At 37.5% G+C, this 19,779-nt stretch overlaps 1 protein-coding gene across 2 annotated transcripts in view; it reads right to left on the reverse strand.

Annotated features, from left to right (window-relative positions):
- The window catches only part of ARIH1 (ariadne RBR E3 ubiquitin protein ligase 1), a 116,794-nt gene that overhangs the window by 54,920 nt on the left and 42,095 nt on the right, over window positions 1–19,779 (reverse strand). For both annotated transcript variants that reach the window (XM_047797307.1, XM_047797308.1), the window contains one exon: window positions 16,858–16,925. In XM_047797307.1, the coding sequence (XP_047653263.1) occupies window positions 16,858–16,925 (68 nt within the window). The remainder of the gene's footprint in view (window positions 1–16,857; window positions 16,926–19,779) is intronic.

Raw genomic sequence — 19,779 nt, forward strand, 5'->3', positions numbered from 1 at the left:
GTCAAAGGCACAAAAAAACAGATTTTCATTTGAATCTATGAATAAAAACTGCCATATTTATAAAAAGCAAAAATAATAAAGCATGAAGAAAATGAACCTTAAAACAGCAAAATGGAACAAGAGAGTACACACACCAATGAGATGATAAGGCTTTCTCCAGGCTTTACAGACAAACCTTAGTTTCAGAGCTTAACCCTCACTTTCTATAAAAAGAAGCCAGTAGATCTAGTATAGTATAGTAGTATAAGTGAGTTATTAAGAAACATTGAAGTAAGAGTATTTTTCTTTTGGGAATGAGACTGGAACTAAGAATTTGAGCATTATTTTTCATTTATAACCCCTTTAAAACTATAAGATTTTTTAAAACTTTGTGTTAAATGGATAAAAATTTAAATTTAAAAAGGGATCCTGGGAGTTCCACTCATGGCGCAGTGGAAACGAATCCAACTAGGAACTATGAGGTTGAGCGTTCAATCCCTGGCCTCTCTCAGTGGTTAAGTATCTGGCATTGCCATAAGCTGTGGTGTAGGTTGCAGACGAGGCTCGGATCCTGCGTTGCTGGGGCACAGGCTGGCAGCTGTAGCTCCGATTTGACCCCTAGCCTGGGAACCTCGTGTGCCACAGGTGCGGGCCGTAAGGACAAAAGACAAAAAAAAAAATTTAAAAAGTAAAAACGGGGGGGTTCCCATCGTGGCGCAGTGGTTAACGAATCCGACTAGGAACCATGAGGTTATGGGTTCGGTCCCTGCCCTTGCTCAGTGGGTTAATGACCCGGCGTTGCCGTGAGCTGTGGTGTAGGTTGCAGACGCAGCTCGGATCCTGCGTTGCTGTGGCTCTGGCGTAGGCCGGTGGCTACAGCTCCGATAAGACCCCTAGCCTGGGAACCTCCATATGCCGCGGAGCGGCCCAAGAAGTAGCAAAAAAGACAAACAACAACAACAATACCTTCTCTAGTCAAAAAAAAAAAAGGTAAAAACGAAAAAATAAAAAGGGCTCCTGAAGTAGGAGGTGAACTTTATACAAATTAAAAGATTTACCATAGCATTTGTGTTTTTTAAAGGTATTCTTTCAAAGAAAGGACTAAAATTAGAATGTCGTAACTGGCAAACATATGAACTTCTAGTAGGTAAAGTTCATAATTCCAGAACACTAGTTAACTGTCTAATAATTTAGGAATAGAAATTTTTTTTGTCTAAAACTTTTGGCCCTTGTCAGGAAAAAAAATCTAATGAGGACTTAAAATAGGCCAATAAAAACTCACTTTAAAAGTTTTGAGGGAGTTCCCGTCGTGGCGCAGTGGTTAACGAATCCAACCAGGAACCATGAGGTTGCGGGTTCGGTCCCTGCCCTTGCTCAGTGGGTTAACGATCCGGCGTTGCCATGAGCTGTGGTGTAGGTTGCAGACGTGGCTCGGATCCCACGTTGCTGTGGCTCTGGCGTAGGCCGGTGGCTACAGCTCCGATTAGACCCCTAGCCTGGGAACCTCCATATGCCGTGGAAGCAGCCCAAAGAAATAGCAAAAAGACAAAAAAAAAAAAGTTTTGGGGTTTTTATGCTAAATTAAAAAATAAATTTAGTTCTCATTTTAATATTATTATTATATACGGTTTATAGCTAAATAAATAAACTGTATTTTATAGAAAAAGAATACTTTTTGAGATTCTGAAATTATTTTTTCTCTATACAGAAAAACTCAACCTAATTAAAAAACAGCATGGTAATAAAACCTCCTGAGCTCTCCAAAAGACCATCTGCCATAAAAGTTAATAAATACTACTTTCAAGCTGCAGTACAAAAATTGTATCTCGGAGTTCCTGCTGTGGCACAATGGGATCAAAGGTATCTCTACAGCAGAAGGGACAGAGGTTTGATCCCCAGCCCAACGCAGTGGGTTAATGATCTGCTGTTGCTGCAGCTAAGGAAGGTGGAGATCACAACTCTGGCTCAGATTAGATCCCTGGCCCAGGAACTCCTTATGCCGCAGGGCAGCCAAAAAAAAAAAAAAAAAGAAAGAAAGAAAGAAAAGAAAAAGGGAAAAAAATTTTTTAAGAACCTTTCTGCCATTTGTTCTTCCATACTTTATCCTTTTGGTTTTGAGCTTTGAGGAAGGTTAAGTGTATGAAGAAACTTACCACAGTGAAACTCCACCTAGGCTTGAATTAACAAAAGCATAAGAGAAACAATAAACTACGCCACCTTCCCGAAAGGTTCCCGCACTCGTTTATCACAGAAAACTTTAAACACACAAAAGCCAAAAGACCAATAAAATGAATTCCTTATACCCACCTCCCAGCTTTATCCACTATCAACATTCTGCTAATTAAAAGACTCTTTAGGTTTTGTATTGGGTTTTGTTTTTGTTTTTTTGGTCTTTTTTTTTATCTTTTAGGGCGCATCCATGGCATATAAAGGTTCCCAGGCTAGGGGTCCAATCGGAACTGTAGCTGCTGGCCTACCCCAAAGCCACAGCAACACCAGATCCAAGACGAGTCTGCGACCTACACCACAGCTCATGGCAACACCGGATACTTAACCCACTGAGAGAGGCCAGGGATGGAACCGCATCCTCATGGATGCTAGTCGGGTTCGCTGAGCCACAACGGGAACTCTGACTTTTTGGAAGGAAAAAATTTCATTCCTATGTTAACTTTCAAGGTAAATCTGAAACTATGCCAGGTATTTTAAGAAACTAATTTCAGTAAGTCAAAGTGATTTCAACAGTAAATGTGATAAAAACTCAGGGAATAAAGAGGTCTATGGAGCACCCAGGATAAGAACCCGAACACTACCAATACTTTAGAAACCCTCTAAACATCTCAGTAACAAGCTTCTCTCTCCCCCAGAGATAATCACTACCCCATTTTTCTTTATGATTTTACCACCTAAATATGCACTCTTAAACAATAAAACTTATTTTTCCCTGTTTCTGAATGTCATATAAACAGAACCATACAGAAAACAAGTATTCTGCTGAATCTGTCTTCCTTTCACTACATACAAGTTTTTAAGATTCAAATATGTAGTCACTTGTAGCTCTGGTTCATTTATCTTCCACTGCTAAACAGCTATATAAATAAACTATACTTATCTATCTATAGACATTTGGGTTGTTTGTAGGTTGGAGCAAGTATGAGTAATACTGCTATAAACATGCTTACATATGACTTTCAATTTAGACTTGTGTATTTCTATTAGGTTACCCCTGGAAGTAGAATTACTGGGTCAAAGATATGCATGTAAATGCTAAGAGATAAATTAATTTTCTTTCTAAAATCATTTCACAACTTGCCTGTAGACTCTTTTTTTGTACGTAATTCATATCACCAGTGAGTATTAACTGTTTAACCATCTGCCTTACAACTGTTATAATTACCCTTTTTGTATACCACTGGCTAGGATCATTAAGTATAATGATTTTTGTTTGTCTGGTCTTTTTGTCTTTTAGGGCTGCACCAGTGCCATATGGAGGTTCCCAGGCCAAGGGTCGAATCGGAGCTACAGGTGCTGGCCTATACCACAGCCATAGCAACTCAGGATCAGAGCTGTGGCTGTGACCTACACCACAGCTCCTGGCAACACTGGATGCTTAACCCACCTAGTGAGGCTAGGGATCAAAACGAGTCCTCATGGATGCTAGTTGGGATCACTAACTGCTGAGCCAGGACGGGAATTCCTCAAGTATAATGTTGAACATAAATAAAGATAACAGATATCCATGCCTTGAACTCCATCTAAAAGGGAAATATTTCCAACATTTCAGCATGTACTATGATACTGCCTACAGATGTTTTTATAGATTAGCTTAAGAAAGTTCCTCTTTTTATTTCTTTTAAAGGGAGGAAGAGGGAGGGGGTAGGGAAAGAAGTAGTGGTGAAAACGTGGAGAGATTTGCTTTTTTTTTTTCCCCCGCCCCTTTTATGGCTGCCCGAGGCATACGGAGTTTCTGGGCCAGGGATCATATCAGAGAAACACCAGATCCTTAACTGTGCTGGGCCAGGGACTGAACCTCTGTCCCAGCACTCCCAAGACACTGCTGATACCGTTGCACCACAGCAGGAACCCTGGTTTCTTTTTTCTTTTCTTTTTTTTAGGTCTGCACCCTCGGCACATGGAGGTTCCCAGCCTATGGGTGAAATTGTAGCTGCCACTGGCCTACACCAGATCCTACACAAGTCTGCGACCTACACCACAGCTCACGGCAAGGCTGGATCCCGAACCCACTGAGCGAGGCCAGAGATCACACTCCTGTCCTCATGCATACTAGTCAGTTTTGTTTCCACTGAGCCACGATGGGAACTCTTTTTTTTTTTTGGCCACAGTTGCAGCAATGCTGGATCCTTCACCAGCTGCACCACTAGCTAACTTCATTGTTTCTTTTTAAAATGGTTATTTGTGCTTTCTTTCAATTTTGAAATTTTATTTTGATCAATTTTCTGCTCTTAAAATGGGCTGATTTCACCTATGTTCATAGTTTTTACCTTTAACTGAAGTATTAACCATGTTATGTTTTATGTTAATTTCCGCTGTCCAGCAAAGTGATTCATTTATACATTCTTTTTAAAAAGAATATATACATTCTTTTTAAAAATGTTTTCTTTTCCACCATGCTTTAGAATGGAACTCTTCCCCCCTGGCAACCAAAAGTCTGTTTTCCTTGTTCATGAGTCTGTTTGTTTTGTAGATAGGTTGATTTGTGTCATAGTTTAGAGTCCATATATGTGATATCATACAGTATTTGTCTTTGTCTGACTTACTTCACTTAGTATGAAAATCTCTGGTTCCTTGCATGTTGCTGCAAATGCCATCATTCATTTTTTATGACTGAGTAGTATTCCACTGTATATATGTACCAAATCTTTATCCATTCATCAGTCGATGGACATTTAGGTTGTTTCCATGTCTTGACTACTGTGAATACTGCTGCTATGAACACAAGGGTGCATGTATCTTTTTGAATTATAGTTTTGTCTAGATATACACCCAGGAGTGAGACTGCTGGATCATATGGTAACTCGATCCTTAAATTTTCTGATGAACTTCCATACAGTTTTCCATAGTGGACGTCCCAACCACAGTTTAGAAGGTTTCCATTTTCTTTACATCCTCTCCAGCATTTGTTATTTATAGATTTTTTTTAATGATGGCCATTTTGACCTATGTGAGGTGGTACCTCATTGTAATATTGATTTACATTTCTCTAACATGTGATGTTGAGCATCCTTTCACAAGCTCAATGGAGACCTTATTATATCTTCTATATTTCTTAACTTCTCTTGTGTATTATTTCCATCTTTTAGTATGACATACTTAATTCCGAATAGTTTTGATCTCACACACTGAACCTCTCTCTTTAGCTTTGTCCAATCTGCTGTAAATCTAATTCAAAGCTAATTTTGCTTACTTTAATAAGTTGTTTTTTCAAATCTGTATGACAGCTCATACTTCTCAATTCTGATGAGAGCATAATATTTTCATGTAAGTCTACGTAATTCTAATATCTGGAGTTCCAAATTAGTATGTTTTAATTACAAAATTAATTTGAGTAAATAGCTTGAGACCTTACTGTTCTTTCCCTAGAAAAGATTTACAATTGCCTCATCATATGCCTGGGTACATTAACAGTCTGGGACCACCTTAATCCAATTTTCAAGCTTAAGCTTTTCTGAGCCACCCAGATGACATGAACACTAACTTCAGTCTTTAGAAAAATTGGTTCACCTAATCCTCACCCTCGGTGGGCAGAGGGCTCCAACTTTTTTTCTCAATAAAAAAGGCCAATGACAACAACAAAATCACAGCTCAGTCTCCCAGCTACCTTGTCTGGATTGGCATATACTTCCAGAGCAAAGCAGACTGGGGTGCTTGGTTCATTTGTCTAGATTTCCAAATTCTCTTAGGCTTAACCCTCTAATTCCTATTTTACTAATTCTTTGATGTTCTTGATTTTTTATTTATTCATTTATTTTTTGGTCTTTTTGCCATTTCTTGGGCCGCTCCTGCGGCATATGGAGATTCCCAGGCTAGGGGTCGAATCGGAGCTGTAGCTGCTGGCCTACGCCAGAGCCACAGCAACGCTGGATCCGAGCCGCGTCTGCAACCTACACCACAGCTCACGGCAACGCCGGATCGTTAACCCACTGAGCAAGGGCAGGGATCGAACCCGCAACCTCATAGTTCCTGGTTGGATTCGTTAACCACTGCGCCACGACGGGAACTCCCTGATGTTCTTGATTTTTTAAAAGATGTTTCAATATTCCATTCAGCTTGTGTTTTGTATTTGATGGATGGAATGGTCCAAATTTCCAAAGTTTCCCAGAGTCTCCTGTATTTTCTCGTTAAAACTCCTTCACGTCTTGTCCACACTCTGCCTTCAATTAACTGTCACCACCCTAAGTCAAGCCAACATTTTTCTTTTAATTAGATTACTGAAACAGTCTTCCAATTGGTCTTCTTGCCTCCAATTAGCTCATAATGCTACTACATTTTTTCCTACAATAATGCTTTTTTATCACATTTCTCCATAAAACAACCTTCAAGAGCTCTCCCTTCAGCAGGGGAAAAGTCCAAATTTATTTGCTCAGCATTCAAGGTTCTCCATTAATGTACATCCTACTCAACACATCCAATCATCTCCCCTCTATTCTTCATGTACTCTAGCCACTCTAAATCTCATTACCACTCAACATATGTTCCTTAAATTCCCCCATGCCAACTTGTTTTCTGAACCTGAAGTGCCCAGGTTCCTAAAGCGTCTTGCCCTTCCAAGTCCAATCAAATGCCATCTTATCAATAAATTCTTTCCCACCGAAATCAGAAATACGGGGCCCAAAGGAAAAAGCTCCACGTGCCTCTGGTCTGCATGGACCAAAAGAGTTATGTACACAGATTAGCAGGCTAAAGTCTGAGTCACAGCAGCATTTTACTTCAGATTACTTCAGTTTTTGGTTATGTTTTGAAAACCAAAATGACTTTTTTTTCAAAGCTTGTCCATTAAAAACACAGACTTCCTTTATAGTGAAAAACACACAGAAAAAATAATTTTTATGCAGAATTTGATAATGATAAAATATCTCACATTTCATTTTCTATAGTGCACAAAATGAATGAGTTCTAGCCTAAGCAGAAAAAAGCTCAAATGCAGTTTTTGTTTTCTTTTAAAATCATTACCTGTTACCCTCTGATATCTATAGGAGAAACACTGTCATAGTTAACTAGTAAAGTTTGGCCTTTGTCTCATTTTAATAAAAAGATTTGTTTTTGTTTTTCTATAAACTCTCTCTCTCCTTCCTCACAAACCCACTGTTCAGGTGCTACTGTTGCTCTTATCAATATTTTCAGAAGTGTTATTTTCTTTTAAGTGATATTTCTAGTCCGCACTTTGACATCATGTTCCCTTTGTCTTTCAAACTCCAAGGTTCTCCTCGGGCCCTCTCTCTTACCCCAGGAAGCCTTGGAAGCCTCACCCTGACTCTCTGGACTTTGTACACTTTGAATAATTTAACGATTCTTAATTACTTAAAAAAGAAAATGTCATGGAGTTCCCATCGTGGTGCAGCAGAAACAAATCTGACTAGAAACCATTAGATTGCGGGTTCGATCCCTAGCCTTGCCCAGTGGGTTAAGGATCCAGCGTTGCTGTGAGCTGTGGTATAGGCCGGCAGCTGTAGCTCCGATTAGATCCCTAGCCTGGGAACCACCGTATGCTGCTGAAGCGGCCCTAAAAAAAGGAAAAAAAGAGAAAACGTCATGATTTTCATAAATTATTGCCGATTCTAATGGATTGTTAATTTCAGTCCTATAGTTTTGTTTAGAGCTGGGCAAGGAAAAAAATAAAAGACAAAGACATTTTAGCAGTGGAAAAAAAAAAAGAAAGTACCCTTTCTGTATTCCCATAACGCTTTATATCTAAGTACTCTGGGGGTAGAAACTGTATGATACACTGCTGTGCATACCTCTTTATCGTCAAACCTATGCCCAAGGTCTTACACACAACTGAGAGTCAAAAACATTCTTGAAATATATGAAGTAGTAAGGATACAAGAAGGCTAAGGACAACAGAACAGACAAAAATAAATAAATTCACGGAGCAAAGACCCCATGTTCTTAATCACTATAGTATGTAACAGGATGGTACATTTCCAGCTTTCCATATACTGTTCCCCACTAATACCTGAGTTGTTTAAAGAGGAAAAACCCCACTATACTGTAGAAGACTAGTGATGAATGTTATCACTAAACTCAGGAGTCTGAAAAACCAAGTTTACTTTCACATTCCAACAGTTAACTGTGAAACAATATATTACTAATGTGTTTAAGAAAAGCTCTATATTATCATAACACACAAAGGCTCACTCTAGTACTTAATCACTAAATGGGCATTAATACTTCAGAACAAAAAGTAGAAAGAAAGCTTTTTGTAACACAGTCTGGTAAAGACTACTATCAGCTTTTAAGGTTCTTTTATCACACCTGTCCATTTTAAAGTCGTTAGTCTATAGCACACAAAATTATATCTAAACTCCTGAGATAGACCATGATGGAAAAGAATATTTTAAAAGAACATAAATATATCAATGACTGAGTCACTTTACTGTACAGCAGAAATTGGTACAACATTGTAAGTCAAATATACTTTAATATTTTAATAAACAAATAAATAAAAGTAGTGAGCCATCAGCCATCTATATGTCCCCTTACCTCAGACACCAGTTACTCATTAACACCCACCTTATTATGCTATCAACTAAAATTAGTTTTAAAATTTATCAAAAGAGACCTATAAAAAAAGAAATCTGAGCCACAGGAAAGAAGATGTTGACTTTTTACTTGTTACCAACTCTGAAGGAGCTTAATTTGGCACAGGGTGGTGATGGTGGGTGGGTTTTGTCTCCAACTCCTGCCAAATGAAATCTGATTTACATGCATGTCATAAGTTATATAATAGTTCTACTGTAGAAAAGAAAACCTAGAAATGGCTGAACTTAATTAAAATACTTACTGAACACTAACTATACATTAGGAGTTGTGTTAGGTGCTAGGAATGAAAGAGGTATTTTCTACACAATGACCTCTAACTAAAGTGGTGAAATATTACACCAAATACATATTAAAGAGCCAAGGAAGGAGTAATTAAAAGTCTTGAGTATATAAAGTAATAAGAAAAGTCATCTTAGAGGCAAACCTTAAGCTGAGTTTTGAAAGACGATTAGGAAAAAGGACAATAAGGAAGGCATGCCAGGAGAAGGCCAAAGACACAATTCCAAAGGTATTCCCTAGAGCTATAGAGCCAATAGCCTACAGTAATAACCACAGAAGCCCTGTGTCAGATAAAGGAAACATTTCCAAAGTTGAAACAACATAAAAAAGATTTGATGACTACTTTAAAAACTTTTGTACTACTAAAGTGGAATATAAGAAATGAAGAGAAGAGTTAGAAAGGCAGGCAGAAACTGATTTGTCATAAATAGAAAAGGAAGGACAACTCACTTTCTCAGGCTCTCCTGCTGGGAGGATAAATGGCTTAGCAGGAGCAGAGTGATCTGCAGTTTATGTAAAGCATAGTACTGAAGAAGGGTCAATGAAGAATTAATTCTGTCAAAGAGGTAAGGATATAATCCATCTTTCAAAGGGTGTAACAGAAGAAGTAGGAGTCATGGTGCCACATGCCCAACATTTGATGACATGAGCTGTGATGCCTGTGCCCAATGACAGCAGCAACAACACTTCCATTAAAACAGCTGACACAGTGATTTTTAGCATTTCCCAGGATTTACAGACTTCATGGCTAATTCTCAATATTTAATGTATTTTCTACTTAACCTCAAAGTTTATTTACAACTAAAAATCCTGATGATATACAGGAAAAGAAGAAGGTTCAAGATACGACAAATGAAATAAAGAAAGCAATATCCCACCAAAATTATGACAGAATCAAAGCCAACATGTAAATAAATGTTGGCCTAAAAGAAGGGCAGATTTGTTACTGCTGCTCTTCTGATTCTGTGATTTGCTCTGTTTTGCCTTATCTGGAGGAGGATGGGAAAAAATCTAGTGAACAGAGAAAATTCTATTTAATTTGTAAAACAGAAGAGAAATTAATCTACAGAGTTAAAAAGCAGAAGGCTAAGTAAGAAGAAAAAAGGCAAGAGTCTGGAAAGCTGCTACTAGAAACAAAAAAAGACCAAAAAGTTAAAATGGTCCCCTTGTCAACCAGTCCCTCCACACCTTCACCAAAATGTATTTCTTTTTCTTTTTTTTTTTAAGGGCCACACCCACAGCATATGGAAGTTCCCAGCCTTGGAGTCAAATTGGAGCTGCAGCTGCTGGCCTAAACTGCCCCCAAACAAAAAGAATAAATCATTAGTATTTAGGGTCAGGACAGATTTGTTTAAGTCAAGGGGGCAAGTAAGAAGAATTACTGCCAAGAATCTATTTATACCTTTACTGCCCTCACTAGACTATGAGTTTCTCCTTCTAGGGCAGGAACTACAGCTCACTAATGAATAAAAGAAACATTTATATGCCTAGCATAAAGAAATAATGGAGAGGACAAAATTTAAAATAATTCTCATCTTAGTATTTTGAAGTATCTTTAAGTACATCAAAATGAATAAAGAATATTTGAATATAGTCTGTGTTACCAACTGGAAAGCAAGATTTTTAAATTTTTTATTTTCTTGCTTTTTTAGGGCTGCACCCAAGCCATATGAAGTTCCCAGGCTAGGCGTCGAACTGGGGCTAGAGCTGCCGGCCTACACCACAGCAATAGCAATGAGGGATCAGAGCCGTGTCTGCGACCTATACCACAGCTCACAACAACACCGGATCCCCGACCCACTAAGTAAGACCAGGGATAGAACCCACATGCTCATGGGTACTGGCTGGATTCATTTCCGCTGCGCCACATGGGAAACTCCACAAGATTTCTTTTTTAATGCTAGGTAAGAAAATTTATTGACCATACTGTCTACCTTTTCTTGTGATTCTTGGGATCCTAAGTAGTTACAGGTATCATATGAGTAACCTTCATTTTTATACTTAAGAATTCGGAGGCACAGTTATCACTGAAGTTAAGATGCTTGATATTTCGTGTTTCTTTTCATTTTCCAAGGAATTATGAGGGTGGAGGGAAAGGGAGGAATGGAAAGTGCCCTAGGCATTGGCACTGTTAAAAAATTCTCAGGTGATTCTAATTTACAACCACTTTAATACTTTATCAGTTGATTCTCTGAAGTTTCGTAGGTAAATGATTATATTGTCCACTTAGAAATTCTCTTGCTTTAAAAAAAAAAAAGTATTTTCATCACAAATGAGTGCTTGTATTTTCTGAATTAAAAGTCATTTTGTTATTAAAAAGCCTTCCTGTGATTCTGAGGAAAATTCACAGAATATATAAAGAACCTTTAAAAAATCCATAATTCCCCTATTCCCCAAAACAATCTTTATGACCCTTATTTAATTTTTTATGTATTATTTTATTGATTAGAACTTCCAAATATAGTTTTAAAATTTTGGGAGGAGCCACGCCCATGGCATGCAGAAATTAGAAGTTCCCAGGCCAGGGATCAAACCTTCACCCTGTGACAATGTCAGATCCTTAACCCACTGTGCCACAAGACAACACTAAAATACATTTAAATGATGGTGACAGCCAGTAACTTTGACTTTAAGGGGCATATTCTAATGTTTCAAAATTAAATATAATTTGCCACAGATTATTAGTTAATGCCCTTTATTAACCTAAGAAATTAATAGTTTGGGAAAAATTGTTTTCTCTAACTCCTGGGTAAATGCACATTATCAAATACTCTGCTACCATTTATTATAATTACCTTTTGGTTTTTCTTCATTAACCTGTTAATGGTAAATGTTATACGATGAGTTTTTCCCCAGTGGTGACCCATTCTTGCATTCCTAGAAGAAATCCTGCTAGACCATTAATTCCTCCAATTCAATTATTATTTTATTCATGAATTCAACAGCTATGTTCATAATAAAGACGATTTCCTTATGCTGCCTTTTGTCAGATTTCATAACCAGTTTTTTTTGTTGTTGTTGTTTTTGTCTTTTTAGGGCCACACCCACATGTAGAGGTTTCCAGGCTAGTGGTCAAACCAGAACTGTAGCCGCTGGCCTGTCTCAACAGCCATAGCAACAGCAGATCTGAGCCACGTCTGCAACCTACACCACAGCTCACATCAAAGCCAGATCCTTAACCTACTGAGCGAGGACACCACAGCTCACATCAAAGCCAGATCCTTAACCTACTGAGCGAGGCCAGGGATCAAACCTGTGTCCTCATGGTTACTAAGTCATATTCATTTCTACTGAGCCACGAAGGGAACTCCAGTAACCAGGATTATTCTAATCTGGCTAACATGAATTAATGATGTCCTTTTTCTATGTTCTGAAATAATCTTCAATAGGAACTATCAGTTCCTTAAAGGTTTCTTAGAATTTGCCCATAAAAATCACCTAGTGCTTTTTGGAGAAGGAGAGGGATCTTTTAGCATAATATTTACTACATTTTTCCATGGCTGTTTTCCTACTTCTTTTCCTGGTGGGGTGGGAAAGACTGAGGGAGCATTAGGGCAGCTTATTTCCATTTCTTTCTTTTTTTTTTTTTTTTGTCTTTTTAGGGCTGCACCCACGGTATATGGAGGTTCTCAGGCTAGGGATCCAAAAAGCTACAGCTGCCAGTCTATACCACAAGCACAGCTATGCAGGATCCGAGCCTCGTCTGAGACCTACACCACACCTCACAGCAATTCTGGATCCTTAACCCACTGAGCACTACCAGGGACTGAACCTGCATCCTAAGTGCTAGTCAGATTTGTTTCCTCTGAGCCACAACAAGAACTCCATAACTTCCATTTCTAAGTTTTCAAATGTAATGGTAAAAGGAGTATGCATACACAGTATTAATTTATTTTTCCTATCCATAATTATGCATTATTTCCAATGTTGTTTATTTGTGCCTTTTCCTCCTACCCCAATCACATTTGCCAACAGGTTAGTTCCCTCCCATTTTTCAAAACAGACTACTTTTTTTTTTGGTTGCTTTTCTTTATTTTAGGGTTGCACTGGCGGCATATGGAAGTTCCCAGGCTACGGGTTGAACTGGAGCTACAGCTGCAGGCCTACACCACAGTCACAGCAATGTGGAATCTCACTCATGTCTGTGACCTACACCACAGCTGACAGCAACACCGGATCCTTAACCCACTAAGCAAGGCCAGGGATTGAATCCGCATCCTCATGGTTACTAGTCTGGTTCATAACCTGCAGAGCCACAGGAACTGCAAAATAGACTTTACTTTTTAAAAATCAGTGTTAAGTTCACAGCAAAACCAGGCAGAAAGTATAGAGCATTCCCAGTATATTCCCTGCCATTACATACACACAACCTTCCCCGCTCTCAACATCTCAACCAGAGTGGTATATTTGATACAATCAATGAACCTACATTGACATCATTATCACCTAGCTTACATTAGGGATCGCTTTTGGTATTGTGCATTCTATGAGTTTAGACAGATGTACAGTGATATATATGCATCATGACAGTTTCATACAGAACTTTCACTGCCCTAAAAATCCTTTTTGATCCGTATCTTCATCCTTCCTTCTCTCTAACCCCTGGCAACCACTGATTTTTTTCATTATCTCCAAAGTTTTGCCTTTTCCAGAATGTCATATCCTTCGAATCACATGGTATGTAACCTTTTCAGATTTGTTTCTGCCACTCAGTGGAATATGCTTTAGGATTCTTCCATGTCTTTGCAGGGTTTGATAGCTCATTTCTTTTTAGCAATGAATTATATTCTTCTGTCTAGTGTGCCAGAGTTCATTCATCCATTCACCTACTGAAGGACATTTTGATTGTTTCCAAGCTTTAGCAATTATGAATAAAGATGCTTTGAATATCATGGGCAGGTTTTGTGTGGGCCTAAGTTTCCAACTAATTAGGGTAAATACCAAGAACCAAGACTGCCAGATTATACAGTAAGAGTATGTTTCATTTTGTAAGAAACTGTCAAACCAGACCCAATGTGGCTGGACCGTTTTATATTCCCACCAGCAATGAATGAAGAGCTCCTATTGCTTCAAATGCTCATCAGTATTTGGTTGTGTCAGTGTTTTGGATTTTGGCCATTCTAACAGGTCCGTTGCGGTGATTTTAACTAGCAATGTCATTTTTATTAGCAATGCCCTAATGATATATAAGTATCTCTTCATATGCTTATCTGACATCTGTATATCTTCTTTGACGAAGTGTCTATTAAGATTTGTGCTCATTTTAAATGTTTACTTACTATTGAATTCCAAGAATTCTTTGTGTATTCTGGAAAACAGGTATCTTTTGCAAACATTTCCTCCATCTATGGCTTGTATCCTCATTCTCTTGATATTCCCCCATTTAAAAATCCATTTCAAAGATTTATCTTTTGGCATTCCCGCTGTTGTGCAGTGGGTTAAGAATCTTTTGTTTTATTTATTTTTGTTCTCTAGTTCATTAATGTTGCTTTTTTAGGAATACCTATTCTATTCTCTTTGGGTTAACTTTGTATTTTTCTAACCTCCTGTTTCAAAGGCTTAATTTTCTACCTATTTATCTTTTTCTTATAGATACTAAAATTATAAATTTCCCTATACCTCTTCAGCAGAATCCCACATTTGTCATCTCATTATTTGGTTCTAATTATTTTAATAATTTTGTTTTTTGATTCTAAGAGTTATTTAGTAAAGTGAAACTAGAACACCAATTTTTCTTGGAATGTATTATAGCTCAGAATGTGACCAATTTGAAAATAATATACTCTGAAGAGTACACAAAATACCAATACATATTTTATATCCTCACTATGTTTACCTATTGGTAAACAGTCTAAAAGAAAACTAGTGTTAAGCATAGTTAATATGCCAAAAGAGACAGCACTCACAAAACAATAATTAAAATGAGTAAGCTGTATACTGTTGAAATAAATAACTCAAGATGGCTAAACAGCAGAATGGATGCAGAAAGAAAAGCAAGTTAGTGAATTAAGTAAACGTGAGGAACTTTCACAGACCACAGTAGGAAGACAAAAAGAAGCATTTTGAAAAAAAGTGAAAGAGAGATGCAGAAGTTTCAAAATGTAATCAAGAGGAATTGTAGAAAGCATCAAGAGAATGGAAAAAAAGTAATATTAACGAAGTAACAGCTAAGAATTTCCCAAAACTAATGTGAGTCCTCAGACTTAAAGTGCCCAACTGTCTATGTTTTCAAAACCTACCCCTGAATTTCAGAATACTATGGATTTCTTTTTAGAGCACTCAAAAACTAATCACATGTAATTAACTTAAATGACTGAAGGATGTATTATTCTAGAGGGAAAAAAAGTAAATCTAGATAAAACAGTGGGATGCAAGAAACAAACGAGCAGGGAAAAAAAGTTAAATATATTGATAATAAAAATGCTTAACATAAAATGGAAAATTCAAATATTACCAACTTATCCAACAGAGAGGGGGAGAGAGAAGGATAGAGAAGAAAAGTATGCTACAGGCTTTGTCTTGTGCAGGGCATGGATATAAATAGTATAGTACTCCTGTATAAATTAAGGTAAGTCAGTAGTTAAATCTAAACATACTAGTTAGTGGGAGTTCCCGTTGTGGCTCAGCAGTAATGAACCTAATTAGTATCAATGAGGATGAGGGTTCAACCCCTGGCCTCACTCAATGGGTTAAGGATCCCACACTGCCATGAACTGTAGTGTAGGTTGCAGATGTGGCTCAGATTTGGTGTGGCTGTGATATAGGCCGACAGCTCTAGGTCTGTCTGATGTGACTCCTAGCCTGGGAACTTCAACATGCCACAGGTGGGGCCCTAAAAAGAAAAAGGGAAAAGAAAAAGATCATACTAATCAAGGAGCATTTTATTCTTCAGTGAACCACAGGAAAGCTGTATAGTATGTGTTTAAGAACATAAGCTTTGGAGTCCAACAAACCTGAGTTTGAGTGCTAATTCCTTGCGACAAAAAACTTAGATAAATGCATCAAGCTCTAAGTCTTAGTTTCCTTATCAATTAAGTGGGGATAGTAATTTGTAGCTCCATAAAGCTATCACTAGGATAAAATGAAATAATGCCTGGCACACAGGGCTCAATAATTAAGAATTACTAATTTTAGACTGACAGAACAAAGCTGACAGAATAAATAAAAGCTGTCATCCTACCACAAAGTACTCCACATTTCTTCTAAGGAAAAGAAAAAGATTAAGAATGGCACTATTATTGTATTCTCCAGTCTCCGTAACTTCTTCCCTTTTAGGACCAAAAACATTTCCAGAGACAAAGTACCCAATGGACTTTAATCTTGCCCTGAAACCACAGAACCAGTTCAAACTGAGCTATTCTGGTGGTCAGGATATCCTGAGCAACTTCTTTATTTTGTTCTTATTGAATAAATGTCATTATTATGCCTAAGATAAATTTAAAGGTTTATGAGCAAGAAAGTTCTGAATAATTAAGGAGAGATTTTATTCATGTGTTCCAAGAATATATCCAGTGATTTTTTTTAAATCTATTTTTAGTTCTGAGTATGCAAGAGGATACACTGTAGAATATAATGAAGGAGAGACCCCACACTTCACCTCTAAGATAAAATAAGAGACATTAAGTCTGAATTCCCTTAACACTAAGTTTATTGCAAAATTCAGAGACAGAGAATATGAGATATTAAAGCAAATACTAGTTGTATGATGGTTTGTCATATCTTGGTACATAAATCAATTCCTTACTATGTCTCATAAATTCAGTTCAAAGGCAAAAGTTTCGTGTCACCTCTAAGTGCAAAGCTCACAATATAATTCCTTACCTTTCCATTAGCTTCTCTTTATCCCAATTGAAGTGGCTAAGGAGTATTCTTGTGATAGTTGCTGGATTCTAAAGAAGGGGGAAAAAAAGTCATTTTAAGGTAATAGTACTTCATTGACATTTAGTGAATTTTTAGGCTGAACTTAAATTTCTATAACACCCCACCCAAAATTCCTAAGATATTTCTTTATTCCATTAAGAAAACACAAACTTTGTTTTTTTGTCTTTTTAGGGCCGCACCCCCGGCATACGGAGGTTCCCAGGCTAGGGGTCAAACAGCTGTAGCCACCGGCCTACTACTCCACAGCCGCAGCAACACCAGATCTGAGCTGCATCTGCAACCTACACCACAGCTCATGGCAACGCCAGATCCTTATCCCACTGAGCAAGGCCAGGGATCAAACCTGTAACCTCATGGTTACTAGTCGAATTCATTTCCGCTGAGCCACTATGGGAACTCCCAAACTTTTAATTATATAATCAAGATTATTTAAAAATAGTTTGTCAAACTAATGTCAAGTTTCCATGGGATTCTAAAGAAGAATTCAAAATAAGCAAAGAAGAAATTAAATGAAAAACTACTACATTAAATAAAGCATTAATTAAAGTGAACTGTTTGCAATAAAGATTTCAAAACCAACTGCCATATCAATACACTGTAAATCAATAAAACTTCTAACACCTTATGTACTGAATAGTTCAAATGGGTCCAAACCATTTTTGAGTGAGAAGGTCCTTCAGAGATATTTATGAAAATGACAAAATATCTGTACGGATAATTTATAATTTTAAACTGCTATCTCAGGAAAGGGTAGCACCATGAAATAAACCCAAAGTTTACTGTCCTATCATTCAACGATGTCACAAATATATCCATTTCCCATGAAATTAGCAGAATTTTAACTCGAAATACAATGGCACCTAAGAGAGGAGTCAAAACCTGATTCTTTCAAAGATAACTACAGCTAGTGACAATATCAAAAGTGAAACTCAAACCTGAGTCTGCTTATTTGTATTACTTCATGTATAATTTCACTACATCAAGTAACATTTCAAAAAAGGTCTTTGTATATAAACTATTTCACCATAGTTAGATCATAGTATTAAAAAAGTAAGCCTGGAGTTCCTGTTGTGGCACAGCAGAAATGAATCTGACTAGTATCCATGAGGATGTGGGTTCAATCCCTGGCCTTGATCAATGGGTCAGAGATCAGGTAGGTGTCACCATGAGCTATGGTGTAGGTCACAGACTCAGCTCAGATCCCTAGCCTGGGAACTTCCATATGCCAAGAAAGTGGCACTAAAAAAACAAACAAAAAAAAAAAACAAAAACGGTAATTCTGTATAAAAATATTGTTATGAAAGAAATCCTCAATTATCCTCAATAATACTATCTGTCACAGAAAAATTCACATGCATTCACATACCTAAAAAAAGTCAAAAATGCAGACATGGTAACTCCCAACCCTCCACTCTAGGCACATTTTGCTAATCCATCTAGTTATTCCTTATTTCTTGGACCGAAACTCGTAAGAATTCTCCTAAAAGATTCACAGCACTCCAAAAAAATACAACCCATCTACAAGAGTTAATAATGAAAAGAAATGAATCTAGCTGATCCAAAGTCATAATATCTGTATAGAATATATAAACACTGTCATGCGTCCAGCTCTTTCTCATAAATATGATACAATAGGTTTTCACAACAGGATCTGCCATGCAATTGAAATAGTTAATTCATTTAGTCATATGTACAATAAGGGAAATAATCCTATCAAGTGGAAAAATTAGGTCAACTAGTATCCACTGGGATTCCGCAACTATAGCTTTGCAGCACTCTATGCACTATATATTCTCTGCCACTAGACAGTGCACTTGGGGAAAAAATATTTCAGGAATTGCTAAGAGTCTTAACTTGCAAAGAGATAAAGGGGACAGGAGGGGAAATGCCCTCTTTGACTTATTGTTGCTAAGTGCCTTTTCTGGGTCTTGAGTTCCCAGATCAAAAATTGGTCTCTTATCCAGAGGTTCCCAAACCTGTTACTGCTTCTTCAAAAATTATTATGAAGAAAAAGAAAAAAAAAAAGAAAAAAGAAAAAAAAAAGGAGTTCCCATCGTGGGACAGTGGTTAAGGAATCCTACTAGGAACCATGAGGTTGAGGGTTTGACCCCTGCCCTTGCTCAGTGGGTTAACGATCCGGCATTGCCGTGAGCTGTGGTGTAGGTTGCAGACGCGGCTCGGATCCCACGTTGCTGTGGCTCTGGCGTAGGCCGATGGCTACAGCTCCAATTCGACCCCTAGCCTGGGAACCCCATATGCCGTGGGAGTGGCCTTAGAAATGACAAAAAATAAATAAATAAATAAATAAATAAATAAATAAATAAATAAATAAAATATACATACTGTATTGGACGCCCATGCTCAAAAATGTTTCCCAAGAGAATATTACAGAAAAAAATTGTCTAAATCACATGATAATGTCAAAATACCTACATTCTGCCAGGGTTCTATGCTATAGGGCAGAAGATATTTCACAACAGTAACTAAATAAACATATTTAGGTCACCATCTCAGTGCAGCTGGCTCAAGTCGTTTATGTGCACTGCATATAAGGAAAGGTGATGGGGCAATAAAATTTACTGTGTATCTACTGTATCCCAGGCCCTGTAGAAGGTATTTTACACAACTCATTAAATCTTCAAAGTACTCTGTAAACACAGTCATCTCTGATTTTAAATATGAGAAAACTATGACTGGGTTCCAGAAGCTTACAAAAACTACCCAATATCATGCTCCTTATTAAGTAGAATAGTTGTGAATTCTAGTTTAGGACAACCTGGATCTAATATTCCTTTGATTATTCCATGTAGGAGAATCCAAAAGAATATTAAAGATCTCATTTAACTATTAATCATATGTCTA

Source organism: Phacochoerus africanus, chromosome 9, assembly GCF_016906955.1.
Source record: "Phacochoerus africanus isolate WHEZ1 chromosome 9, ROS_Pafr_v1, whole genome shotgun sequence".
NCBI lineage: Eukaryota > Metazoa > Chordata > Mammalia > Artiodactyla > Suidae > Phacochoerus > Phacochoerus africanus.